This window comes from Polistes dominula, unplaced genomic scaffold (assembly GCF_049000335.1).
Source record: "Polistes dominula isolate Pdom_NZ unplaced genomic scaffold, Pdom_raw_medaka contig_68, whole genome shotgun sequence".
Classification (NCBI taxonomy): domain Eukaryota; kingdom Metazoa; phylum Arthropoda; class Insecta; order Hymenoptera; family Vespidae; genus Polistes; species Polistes dominula.
In genome coordinates, this window is record NW_028301034.1 from 253,910 (window position 1) to 267,677 (window position 13,768).

Below are 13,768 nucleotides of genomic sequence, written 5' to 3' on the forward strand. Positions count from 1 at the left end.
ATCGAGTCACAATAACAACAACTTTGTTTTACCTTATCTATTTCTTCAAGATCCGAACGAAGTTGCGATTGAATTGATTTTAATGTTGCTATTGAAAGTGATCTGAGTTCACTAGTTCTTCTCAATGTATGCAAATATGGACCACCACTGGCTGCTTCATTTTCAACACGTAATGCTTTTACTTGCAATAAAGCCTAAGAACGATCAAAATAACAAAGTTCATTGTTTCGCTCTCTCTCTCTCTCTCTCTCTCTTATATTATATTTTATACAGAATAATATTAAACATAAGCATCACTACTATACTCTATATAGAATTTAAAAAATAGAATTTTAAATAGATATAAATAGAAATAAATTGCACATATATAATATATGTTATTATAAATTAAATGAAAATATATTTTTATGAAGAAAAAGAAACGAAATTTAATGGCAATATTAATGAAAGATATTTTTGATATTGTAAATTATTAACAATAATATATATGATAAAAATGTTTGTACTTTTATTCACCTCATCTCTTTGTTGTTCAGCAATATTGGCTTTTCTTTTAGCTTCTTCACTTTCTAACTGCCATGCTGCACAAGCTGCTCTGGCTTGATTAATTCGTTCATCCCAAGCTGCTAATTGGGCACGACTTGAAGTCAATTCTTCTCTGAGTCTCTGCACCTATAATAAGTAATTAAAAATCTAGAATTGTTCAAATCAACTTTTATAAAATAATGAAGTATGTCATAGCTAGAGAAACTCTAACCTCAGATAAAGATCCTGTGTTACTTGGACTAATGGAGAATGAACTAACCAGTGGAGATGCTGGGAGAGGTTGTGTACGAGATGGTGACATTCCTTGGCTTGCAAAGTCAAATAGGCTACTATTAAATCCACTAAGTTTAGAAGCTGAACTACTAAGTTGAGACATATGATTGCTAAATGGGTCTGAAACTTGATTCATAAATGGCATTGTCTGAAAATAAGCCAAGACAAGAGTTATTAAACAAAAAAATTACTAAAAGTCTTATTATTGTTTTTTAATTAGTTATATAAACAAATTTACCGAATCTATAGAATCCTGATGTGAAAATCGGTGTCCAGTGAGAAAACCGGCTGATTGTAATTGCTGAAGAGGACTTGAAGTAGATGGAGAGAAATTTGTCAGAACGGATCGTTCTGTCATTCCAGGAATATTTACTGGAGCTGAACTACCCAGTAATCCTGAACTTGCTAAACCCGCTGATATTGAATTACTAATTGGAGAATTAGTATCCCTATGAATTGATTCTACTAAATTTAGTGGATCGTCTAAATGTAATTCATCTAATGCGTTTCCTAGAAAAACAAAAGAGACTATTAGTCGAGCAAAATACATATGAATCAAACATACATATAAAATTTATAATATTTTATTACTATTAACTTAAATATAAATTAACACACACACACACACATACCTATTACAGATTCAACAGTGTCATTTGGATAAAATGAATTAGATAGTGGTGATACGGTTGTTGCCAATGAGTGACTCCCTAAGGTTCCATTCAAATTATAAGTGATAAACAGATTTTGTTTTTGTTGAGTCTTTTCAGCTTTTGTTAATAATGGATCACTGTCTATAGCCACCATTTGTTTTCTTATTTCACCCTATTAATAATATTACATTAATAAGAAACAATTTTAAAAAGACTTTAAAATTAGAACATCTAATTTAACACTTAGCCGACCGCTCGGGTAGATCTACCCTTTTCATCTAAGGAACGCTTCTTTCTCTATAGAGCTTATTTATATAGGGTACAACATATAATAAAATGCATCAATTTTTGAAATTTTTCATTGCTCATTATTACGGCTCTTTATTTTCGGGATTTCCGATGGAGTCTTTGCCAGCCATAAAATTGTTTACTAAAACACTACTTCAGTGGAGAGCGCAGTTTGGCTTTTCCGAGCGCGGTGGAAACTGTAACGTTTGAACACAAACTGTACGGTGAAACTCCCCGTTTCAATGTAGACAAATATATGAAAGGGGTCGATCGTGCAGACCAATATATGTCTTATTATAATATTCTTCGAAAAACCACGAAATGGACAAAACAAGCAGTGCTTTACTTTTGAAATGCTGCTCTTACAGTTCGCTGCGGCGCGCGTGGTCGGATAAGTGTTAATATAAATGAAAAACAAACTTACAGCTTGTAAAAGAGAACCAGGATTGTAAAGCATACTAGTAAGTTTCTGTTGGGCAGAAACATTCACAGCATTGTTAGAACTGGAATTATGAAGTTGAGCACCAGGAGCTTTACTATGTGAGCTATTACTACCAAGACTACTAGTACTCGCAGATTCAGATACTTCACCACTTCCATTCTGAAATTTGATCAATTGATCAGTCATCATTTATTAAACGCGTATATAATTGTATTTTATTATTAATTTAAATTTCTTATCTACAAATCTACATAAGGAGTCAAAACTTACACTACTATCGCTAAGAGGTTTATCCTTGTCATGACTGCGCTTATCAGGTGGTAAAGCATTATTGAGTATATCTGCTAAATTTGTGCCGCAATCTATGGGTACCGCCATGTCCCTCGCCAGACTCATTTCTTCTGTTGGCAATACTGGTCCATCAGCACACCATACCAATGTCCCAATTTATCAATTTTGAGAAGCAATTTTGATGATAAAGCTTATTATTTTCAAGAAATTTAATTGCACTTTGCAGATTGCCAAAAGTATAATCATTTTTACATAATATAAGAAAAGAGCAGTATGTTCATAGATTGTTGTGAAATATGAAGGGGTAACACCACTATAGAATTTTCAAAAAATCGATTTTTTAACTTGAAATGTACTTTAGACGTCTAAAAACATTATGCACTTGGTCCCGAAGCAAAAAAATATTTTTAACATGGTGAAATTTTATTTTTTAGGAGGCGCCTTGAAGCGCCTCGAATAGTGATACATTTTTAAAACTGGGCGGACTCAGAACTGGAGCATCATTTAACCGATTGACTTGAAATTTTGAAGATAGTTTGATAGTTGTATTATCTACAAAAGTACATATTCGATTTTTAATTGAACGAAAACTTGTAATTTTATAAACAATTTTCTACATTTTTTGTCGTCGAAAAGTCGATTGTTTTATTCAAAGTTACGTCATTTTTACAAAACTTGACTTAGGAAAACATCCGTATGTACTTCTTAAGATAATAGTACATAGATTAAGAATTTCTTTTGTTTTTTATTCTAGGTCTCATAGTTGTCCAGGTATGAGTCCGCCCATTTTAGTAAAAAAAAAAAACAGGGTTTTGTTCAGCCACGAATACCAACTATGCCATTTTCTATCTAAAATCAATACAAATATTTGTGTACATAGTTCAATATATGATTAACCAACCCTCAAAAAAAAAAAATTCTATTCCTCATTAAGTTTTCGCAAAAAAAATTCCTTAAAAAAGGCTCTTTTTTCGGGCTCTATAGTGGTGTTATCCCTTAAATCGAATTTAAATCAATTATACAAAATTAAGTAATCTATACAATGAGAGAATAATGAATTCGCAATTTGAATGACATCATATTTTCATGTTTGATATTATTTCAAATAAAAAAATTCTTTGCAAAATATTCTAAGCCTGTTGAAATAGATAACAACTGTTTTACGTACGATTGATGAGGGTACACTCACGGTCAACATGCGCAAATGCACAGAAGACTCCACGTGGACAGTAACCAGCCTGTTGTACATCATTGCATTTAGTTGATTTGTAAATTTCAGGATGAAATTGTTGTTCTGTACGGGTATGACAATACGTGCAGGCATCTCCTTGTTCACAATTTCCAGGTTCTCCCCATTCTTCTCCATGTTTTACATTTGGACATGGTGTTGATCTAGAAAAACGATAATAATAATAATAATATTAAAATAATATCAAAATAAATGGCGTTTAAAATAGAATTAAACAAAAAAAAAAAAACAAAAACATGAATTGTTACCTATATTTGTATTTTCGTGGACTACGCCTTTTATCTTTACTGTTATGATATTGTGGACAAGCATAACCCTGACGACAAAGTCTTGGAGGTCGTTTACAAGGTTCCGTTTTATAATTACTAAGTACATAATTTGTATCCTGCCATTTTGGATCTTCATTCATCAAGTTTCGTTCCTTATCAAGAATGTTTGGTCCATTGGACGAAGAATTGGGATCTGTATCTGGATTTTCCAATGCTTGCATTTCTTTGATATCATACACAGGTTGTCGTATATCATGATTGCCATGCGCAAAGGCACAATGAGGTCCATTTTTAACACAAAAACCACGTGTGTCTGTATCATGAACACACATGCATGTTTTGTAATAGCGAAGATGATAACGTCTCTCAGTATCACCAGCAGTACGATGTAAAAATGGGCACCTGTTCAAGAAAAAATAATTTGTGAAAATTTGTTCTATTCTCATATTTAAATATTATTATAAATAAATAGAAAATACATAAACTAGATAAACAATATACAGAGCTACTACTTTCATCAAATTATTGTAATCATGCATTAGTATATAATTTTTCATTTGAAATGAGATATTATCATGTACAAATAAACTACATGATAGAACAAGAACTGAACCTAGGTTTCAATATTTCACATACGATATTTAAAACTCTGATATCTGAATATTATTATAAATAGATAGAAAATACATAAACTAGATAAACAATATACAGAGCTATTACTTTCATCAAATTATTGTAATCATGCATTATTATATAATTTTTCATTTGAAATGAGATATTATCATGTACAAATAAACTACATGATAGAACAAGAACTGAACCCAGGTTTCAATATTTAACATACGATACTTAAAACCATTCATTAGTACTCTTCATAATTCAATTATAACATATTGTATTCATTCACAAAATATAACAAACATAAATCATTTACTTAATAAGAGAATCATTAGTATGTTTAGTCTAATAACTTGGGAAAAATATGTTAATATAAATGAAGAAGATCAAATAATATAATGTACATACACTTTAAAGATAAATATTATTAATAGAAAGAAATTCGTTGTGAAAGCATATTTACTTATAATTAAATATAAAATTGTTACAATTAAATAACTATTAAAATGTTTTATTTTGAAATCATAAAAACCATTTTCTTTAAATGTTTGTACTGATAAAATTTAATACGAGAAGGAATTAGCTTGAGTATAATTTTAAAATATGATAAATGTTTTAATTTAACACTGATCAGAGTTTAAATTAAATACTTGACAATACTATTTTTGGAGTATCAATATTTTATACAAAATAAAAATTAAATATGCTAATAACCTCAACGTATTTATTGAAATTTAAATACATATTTGATGAGCCAAAATGTGTTTATTTCTTTATGATATTTTGATTAACACAAAAAGTAACTAAAATAATAAACATTAATAATTAATTAAATAAATGCAACAACAACAAAAACTTGTATGTTATTTGAGTTTATAATTTACATGACATTTAAATGTATTTATAGACATTATAATTAATCTGAATTATTTATAGCTCGTATTATATATTTGTAAATATGTTCTGCACACAAATATAAATTTAATCAAGATCATATCTAATATTAAACATATAAACATTTACTTTGCTCTAAAATAAATAAATAGCACTCTTCTATTGCATTATTATTAACCTTTGCTTACCACACTTGGTCCAAAGGACCCAGACCTTTTTTGCAACTTGAATCATTTTTCTCAATTGTTCAACATTGGTAATTTTTTTAAACATATTTAAATTTAATTTAAAGCTATAAAACCTATATAGTCTTTTTAAGTAAGTATTAAAGAAGTCTGAAAAAAATGTTGAAGTAAATCTATGTAATAGTTAATTTTTTATAACGATTTTTTCTCGTCCGGGTCCGAAGGACCCGGGTGTGGTAAGCATGTTACTCCAGGGAGTTGTGGTAAGCAAAGGTTAAAGGAATAATTTTATATTAAATCTTATATAACAAATATAAAAATAATAAATATATACAAATATATGGATATTTTATATAACAAATATACACAAATCAAGCATTTATCTCATTATCAGACTTAAGGCCGGCGATACATGTAAAATAAAAAACATACCGAATTTTCTTTGTTTTTTTCATAAATAGTTAGTTTACCATCTGAAAAATATGCCTGTAAATTTTTATAATGAAATTCGCATTATTTATCGATTAAAAATTCATTCAAGTGCACTGCCTCAACTCGGCGCTAGACGCCAACGCTAAACTTTAAGCGCGTTTTTCACGAAACGATTTTTTTCAAACTGTGGTGAAAGATAACTCAAAAAGGTTTCAACCGATTCTTATGAAATTTAGCACACATTTTCTTTATAGTATTAGCTTCTAGTTAAACTTTAAAAATGCCTCAAAAATTTTCAAAAATTGCCATTTTTGACCCAAAAACCGTAAAAAAAAGGGTCAAAAATCGGACTTTTTTGTCTGAGTCGTGCCAATTTAGGATTTTTTGACTTTTTAGTTTTTCCTTAGTTCAACTAGTAGATACATGTTTTATGAATACTCTCCGACCCTTTTTTTAAATTTTAGATTGCTGTAACTAAAGCTAAAAATCACCATGATAAATGTTTTTCGTCGCGAGTGCCTCAGGAGATTAGTTACTACCGCAGCCATTTTGAAAAAAAAAAAAAGCAAAAAATCAGATTCTTATAATTTAATATGTAATGAATAAACATGCTGAGTTTCAAAACGATTCATTTATTCCTTCCATTTTAAATAAATCTCTGAAAAACAGTCAAAATTTAGGCGTTTACATGTATCGCCGGCCTTAACTCGTTGTATGAGTAGCATAATACATGCATAAATACTTCACATTATGAAATACTAAGCTCTTTTTTTTAATAATAAAATCATATTTCTTAAAAAAGAGATTAATTCAAATAATAAAACAATATATTTTCAAATATTTTAACTGTATATTTGGATAAATAATTAAAACACTAAAATACAGATAAATATGATTCTAAATATTTAAGGGGGTATATACAGGGTGGGCACCACATTTTACCACCATGATTTACGTTTTTATTATTACGCGTAGTAGACAATGTTTCACATGGAGTTAAATGGCTTTAAAAGGGGCTCATACTGATGGTACTTTTTTTTTTTTAGGTGGACGTGTCAAGGACATATGAAGGTCATTAATGTTTTTTTAAATGGAATCATATATTTTTTATTGCACCATCTGATGCTCTTTCATATTATTTACAAAAAAGTATTAACCTATTTATGTAAAAAAATTATTACTTTAGGAGATATTTGTAATTTTTGTCTATTTACAAAAAAGGTTCAATATGGCGACCATTTGCATCAGAACACTTTCTGAATCGAGAAATTAATGACTCATTAATGTTTCTTAATGTATCTTATGTTATTTCCTTGCATTCATTGACGATACGATCCCTTATACTGGCCATTCTAGTCGGAGGCTCAGCGTAAACTTTATTTTTTAAGTAGCCCAATAAGAAAAAGTCGAGGGGCGTTAGATCTGGTGACCTAGCCGGAAAATGAATGGGCCCACCCCGTTCTATCCAACGATTTGAGAAGTGTTAGCCGCAGTTACGATACATCCATCCGTTAGCTCTCGCGAAATCGAAAGACAAGCTTGAATTAGCCGCAAAAGCATTTTACGCATACTGAGAAAGCACAAATACCATTCTATCATGTATCAAAGGTTCAAGAACTGACCGCAAATGACTGTTATAAACGTTTAGAATTTTGTAATTGGGCTCTCACTCAAAGAGACAACTTTTTTATTTTCCGGCTATGTCACCAGATTTAACGCCCCTCGACTTTTTCTTATGGGGCTACTTAAAAAATAAAGTTTACGCTGAGCCTCCGACTACAATGGCCAATATAAGGGATCGTATCGTCAATGAATGCAAGGAAATAACATAAGATACATTAAGAAACATTAATGAGTCATTAATTTCTCGATTCAGAAAGTGTTCTGATGCAAATGGTCGCCATATTGAACCTTTTTTGTAAATAGACAAAAATTAAAATATCTCCTAAAGTAATAATTTTTTTACATTAATAGGTTAATACTTTTTTGTAAATAATATGAAAGAGCATCAGGTGGTGCAATAAAAAATATATTATTCCATTTTAAAAAAACATTAATGACCTTTCATATGTCCTTGACACGTCCACCTAAAAAAAAAAAGTACAATCAGTATGAGCCCCTTTTAAAGCCATTCAACTCCATGTGAAACATTGTCTGCTACGCGTAATAATAAAAACGTAAATCAAGGTGGTAAAATGTGGTGACCCACCCTGTATATACTTAGAGGCCCGAAAAAAACGCTTTTTTTTTTTTGAAAAATGGTTTATTTTTTTACTGACGAATAATCTGTTGTTCAAATTATACATGTTTGAAGATATGACAACAATTTTTTTTATGTAAAAATATTGCGACACAAGCGAGTTATAGCCAATCTGCGTGAGGTCCAAAAAAAAAAGGTGATTTGCGGTGAGTAAAGGATCTCATTATTGAATCATTTAAGGGGACACGTCACCTCCGAGTGTAAAAAAAAACGGTTTTTTTGTGAATTTTTTTGCAGCCAGTTTTATTAATATCAATACAAATTTTTGGTATGCGTAAGTTATATATCTGAACTATATTCACAATTTTTTGTGTGTAAAAATATTGTAAATTGTGTTGTCTGTGGCCACTTTTCTAAGAGTCCCAAAAAAAAAGGTGATTTTCGGTGGCCCTCACTGGCAAAAATTGGTTCATCAGAAACAAAAAAACCGAGTGTTATCCTTTAGTAGAGATGTTGGCGCAGGGAATGAACGAAAGGAAATTTTGATTTTTTAATTTTTCTCAAAATAGTCGACTTTTTGCGAAAAAATTGACATTTTGGTAGAAAAATCGCCGAGTTTTTGAGAAAAAAAAAATTGGCATTTTTTCGAAAAATCCTTTCGTTCATTCCCTAAATACGTGTATCTAGTATTACTGTACAAAATTTAGTAAGGATCGGATAAATGGTCTGGATGCAGAGAGGGCAACCGTTTTAAAAACGCGAATAGGAGAAATGAACGTTTAAAGTTTTGGTAACTTACTTGGAGCGCTACGGCGCGCTCCGTTTAAACTACTACAGTTTCGTAAATAATGAGCGGATCTTTACCAAAATTTGAAGAAATATTTTTGAAATAATATTCTTTCAGAAAATCGAAAAAAGAAAAATCGATTTTTCTGTTGACGTGTCCCCTTAAAATAAAATAAAAAATCAATGTAAATAATTAGTATGGATGTGTCTAAACAGATTGAACGATATTAAAAATAGGAACTTTATTTTCAAAAGTGCGCCATTATGTAAAAAATTAATATTATGGAAAAGTGGATCGTTCAATCTGTTTAGACACATCCTTACTAATTATTTACATTGAATTTTTTTTATTTTAAATGATCCAGTAATGATTCTTTATTCACCGCAAATCACCTTTTTTTTTTTTGGACCTCACGCAGATTGGCTATAACTCGTTTGTGTTTCAATATTTTTACATAAAAAAAATTGTTTGTAATATCTTCAAACATGTATATTTTGAACTCCAGATTATTCGTTAGTAAATAAATAAACCAGTTTTCAAAAAAAAAATCGTTAAAAAAGCGGTTTTTTTCGGGCCTCTAATTGTAAGTATATATACCCCCTTAAAAACAAGAAGAAGAAGAATATTTTTTGGATTTTTGTATTTTTACATACTTTGTATTGGGATTACTCCCGTATTATTATTTGAAATAAATAAATAAATAAAAATATTATTTTATATTTTACATTTAAGGTATAAAAAATACACAATTAAAGCAGTGCAATAATTAAAAAAGGAAAAAGAATATTATATTAATATTGAAAATAAAATATTCTATATCATAATTATAAAATCATGTGATGAAATGTAATAATTCAGATACAATGTTCATATAATGATAGAATGATTCAAAAAAAAAATGATTATATACTTTTTGAAACAGAGTATATATTTTCCAAATGAATAAATTGATTAATTAACAAATTACTAAATTTATTTTAAATTTACAAATTATACCTTATTACAGCAATGTATATTTAATATTGTCACATTCAATATTATTATTTAATGACAAAGTTTTTATACTAATCATATAACACATTAGTTTCTCATACTACAATTCATAATATAATGAAAGAACATAAAATAATGACAAAATAATAATACTATATGAAAATTAGAAAAAAGAAGATATATGTGTACTGATTAAATTGACCAATCAACGTATTGTGAGCAATACAAAAATAGGAAACAATCAATAGAAGCAGAGAAATACTGGGAAAATGGGAATTTAACAGCAGGAATGAAGGAGACCTGGGCGAGACTCAGGTGCGGGAATGTGGGAAAGGAGGGCAATAAGGGATACAGTGACGTAAGATGTAGGATTTGCGGAGGAGAGCCGGAGAACGTGGGGCACATATGTAGATGCGGGAAAATAAAGGAAAAAATGGGAAAAGCAGTAGTGGAGAACCTAGAGAAGTGGATCGGGGAGAGGGGAGGCGAAGAAATAGATAGAAGAGTGAAAATGGCGCTGAAGGGGGAACCGGTGCCCCAACTGTGTGCATATATGAGAAATTTCGAAAGGCTGGCCAGGAAAATGGGCCAAGATAGGGGGAAAGGGGGAACGAGAAGATAGACAGAGTATGAGTGGAACAATTAGACATATAAGGAAATAGATGTAAGGAATATGAAGTATATATATGTTATAGTTTTATATAGTCTATATAGTTACTAAATGAGGTATATTGTTTAATGTTGTTTATATTGTTTTATATTGTTTTTATATTGGTAATATTAATATCTAATATTATATTAGGGCATAATTAGAATTAAGGATATTGTCAAGGGGAACAACAAACATGTAGGGGGGCCTTCGGGGTAAACACCCTAAACGGGGTATACCTGGAAAATAAACTACTTCTTCTATATGTGTACTGATTTAATATGTGATAAAGAAATACAGTAAGTAGTTAAAATTAAACACCATTACACTTATTAGATTCTTTTTTGAAAACTAGTAGTATGAACTAATTGATCTGATATTTTATTAGATCAAAATTTGAAAAGTCAAAGTCATCACTAGTCAGAAGGGAGAAGTAAAAAAACAAATGTATTTTAGTTTAAACAATCCTAAATATTAAGGGACCATCTCAATGTGAAATTTGTAAAAAATCGATTTTCTTTTTGGGTCTCATCTTGAAGTACATACAGTTGTTGGTGTTCTGTTAAATTTTCAAATTTAAATTCGAATTATTACAGTCGCTACAACCTTTCTTGGAAAAAGAGATTGGAGCGTAAATTGACGCGCGCTAAACTTTAAACGCGTTTTTCTCAAAATGCCCTTTTTACAAACGGTGTCACCTCTCAGAGGGAGAGTTTTCGAGCTATCGACTTGAAATTTTTACGGAATTTTTTTTTACGTTATTCTTCATGTCCCTACGGAAGAGCTTTTATTTTTTTTTAATTCTTCCTATTTTTTCACACGAAAAACTGTTGAAAAATACGGCTCAATTTCGTACTTTTTCTTCAAGCCGTCGCCATTTTGTCAAATTTCAAAAAAAAAAAAACCTCCATAGGGACATAGCGGCTTCCCTATAGATTAATAATCAATTTAATTTTTTTCTTTGAGATGCAAACTGCGATGACAATCGTTGACACCGATTGTCCTCATTTTTTTAGCTCACTTTTTCAAATAATTATTAACAATAAGTAAAAAATAAATAAAAAAGAATGAAAAAAATATTTTTGTATTTTTAAAGAGTGGTCTTCTTTCAGGGGAAAAAAAACATCCCGATCCCCTCCTCCTATCCAACCGAAAAAAAATCACGAAAATTGACAATTTTTTGGCCGATTACACTGAGATAGTCCCTTAATAAAATATATTAGAGTGTTTGGCATACTTTAAATGATTAATGACTTATGAATCGAAAGAAATGTATCTCTGAAAAAAATTCTTTTATCGATTGTTGTTTACATGACATTCCAAAAAAGGAAATTCTATTCATTACGAATATTATTCTCATTATACATATGTATCATTCAGAAAGTCATATAAACAATAATCAATGAAAGAATTTTCATAGAGACAACGAACCTAGTCTAATAGGAGTTGTTTATTTTTGAGTTATATATATATATATATATATATATATATATATATATATATATATATATATACACCTTTATTATATATATATATATATACCTTTCAAGTTAAATTCATTAAATATGTAATTAAGGTATACTAATGTATATATTCTTAAATTGTCATTATCCTAAACATATTATACCAATAGTTTTCAAGCAAAAATCTAGTTAAGCATAACGGTGTATAATTTTAAATGGCACTTACTGTATATATATATATGATAGTAATTTATGAAAGTGCAACAATTCTACATAAAGAATATAGGTTTAAGACTTGAGAATGCTTGAAATTTTCTAATAAATACTACGACATTAGACAATAAAATATATAAAAAGTAATAATAATCTATAGTAGTTAACTTATAAAATAATCCATATATACCATAACAATATTGGCATACCCATATACAACACTTTTATCCATTGTTATCTCATAACAAAATAAATTTACTGTTAAATTACTATTTTGTTAATATATATATATCTACTTTTATTCTGTATTTATAACTGAGATTTCACCTATAATGGTCAATCAATTGGTCTCGTTGTTTTTATTACCTAAATATTCAATAAAAAAAAGAAAAAAATTATACACCAGTATACCTAAAAATTTAGTCCTTAGTATTTGTACAGAGTAATTTATTAAACTTTCATTCAAAAAAAAAAAATAATACTAATAATTTAATAAAGAATCATTTAGAATTTTACATTTGATTGAAGTTAAAGATTGAAATAATGTTGTACAAGAATTTGTTCTTGTACAAAAGATTTTCGCGAATACTACATTACAAATTCTCGTTACGTACATTGCAGTGAGTTGTACAGTGAGCAGCAATAATGGACCCAGTGAGAATATCCCCTCCATTTTCTCCAACTTCCCTTTCCGCATATTAGTATCCGTTTACTTTTATCATATAACTATAAACCTGGTGCTCATATTCATTGAAAATAAACATAATGATTAGACTGTAATGAACGAATTGAGAAAGAGAGAGAGAGAGAGAGAGATTCGTGTGTTTCTTAATTTATAAAAATATTACAATTATTACTGTTTAACACGACGCGTATAATAAGACAAATTAATAACTATTGATATTTTTTTGATCTACTCAAATACTTGCATTAATATTATTTATTTCTTAGTAAATCTTCACATATGAACTTCTTGCATATACAGGATAGGTCACCACATTTTACGACCTTGATTTACGTTTTTATTATTACGCGTAGCAGACAATGTTTCACATGGAGTTGAATGGATTTAAAAGGGGCTCATACTGATGGTACTTTTTTTTTAGGTGGACGTGTCAAGGACATATGAAGGTCATTAATGTTTTTTTTAAATGGAATCATATATTTTTTATTGCACCATCTGATGCTCTTTCATATTATTTACAAAAAAGTATTAACCTATTTATGTAAAAAAATTATTACTTTAGGAGATATTTGTAATTTTTGTCTATTTACAAAAAAGGTTCAATATGGCGACCATTTGCATCAGAACACTTTCTGAAT

General features: G+C 29.3%; 1 protein-coding gene across 9 annotated transcripts in view; it reads right to left on the reverse strand.

Moving 5' to 3' along the window:
- Positions 1 to 13,768, reverse strand: part of unk (RING finger protein unk) — a 31,606-nt gene that overhangs the window by 12,258 nt on the left and 5,580 nt on the right. For 2 of the 9 annotated variants that reach the window (XM_015334146.2, XM_015334155.2), the window contains 9 exons: positions 3,991 to 4,413; positions 3,662 to 3,885; positions 2,473 to 2,615; positions 2,185 to 2,361; positions 1,452 to 1,644; positions 1,058 to 1,329; positions 758 to 967; positions 517 to 672; positions 33 to 194 (listed from right to left, as the gene is read on the reverse strand). In XM_015334146.2, the coding sequence (XP_015189632.2) occupies positions 33 to 194; positions 517 to 672; positions 758 to 967; positions 1,058 to 1,329; positions 1,452 to 1,644; positions 2,185 to 2,361; positions 2,473 to 2,615; positions 3,662 to 3,885; positions 3,991 to 4,413 (1,960 nt within the window). Of the gene's footprint in view, positions 1 to 32; positions 195 to 516; positions 673 to 757; positions 968 to 1,057; positions 1,330 to 1,451; positions 1,645 to 2,184; positions 2,362 to 2,472; positions 2,616 to 3,661; positions 3,886 to 3,990; positions 4,414 to 13,059; positions 13,417 to 13,768 lie in introns of those variants that run through there. The other 7 variants (XM_089174495.1, XM_015334152.2, XM_015334151.2 and 4 more) reach the window with 7 other exon arrangements.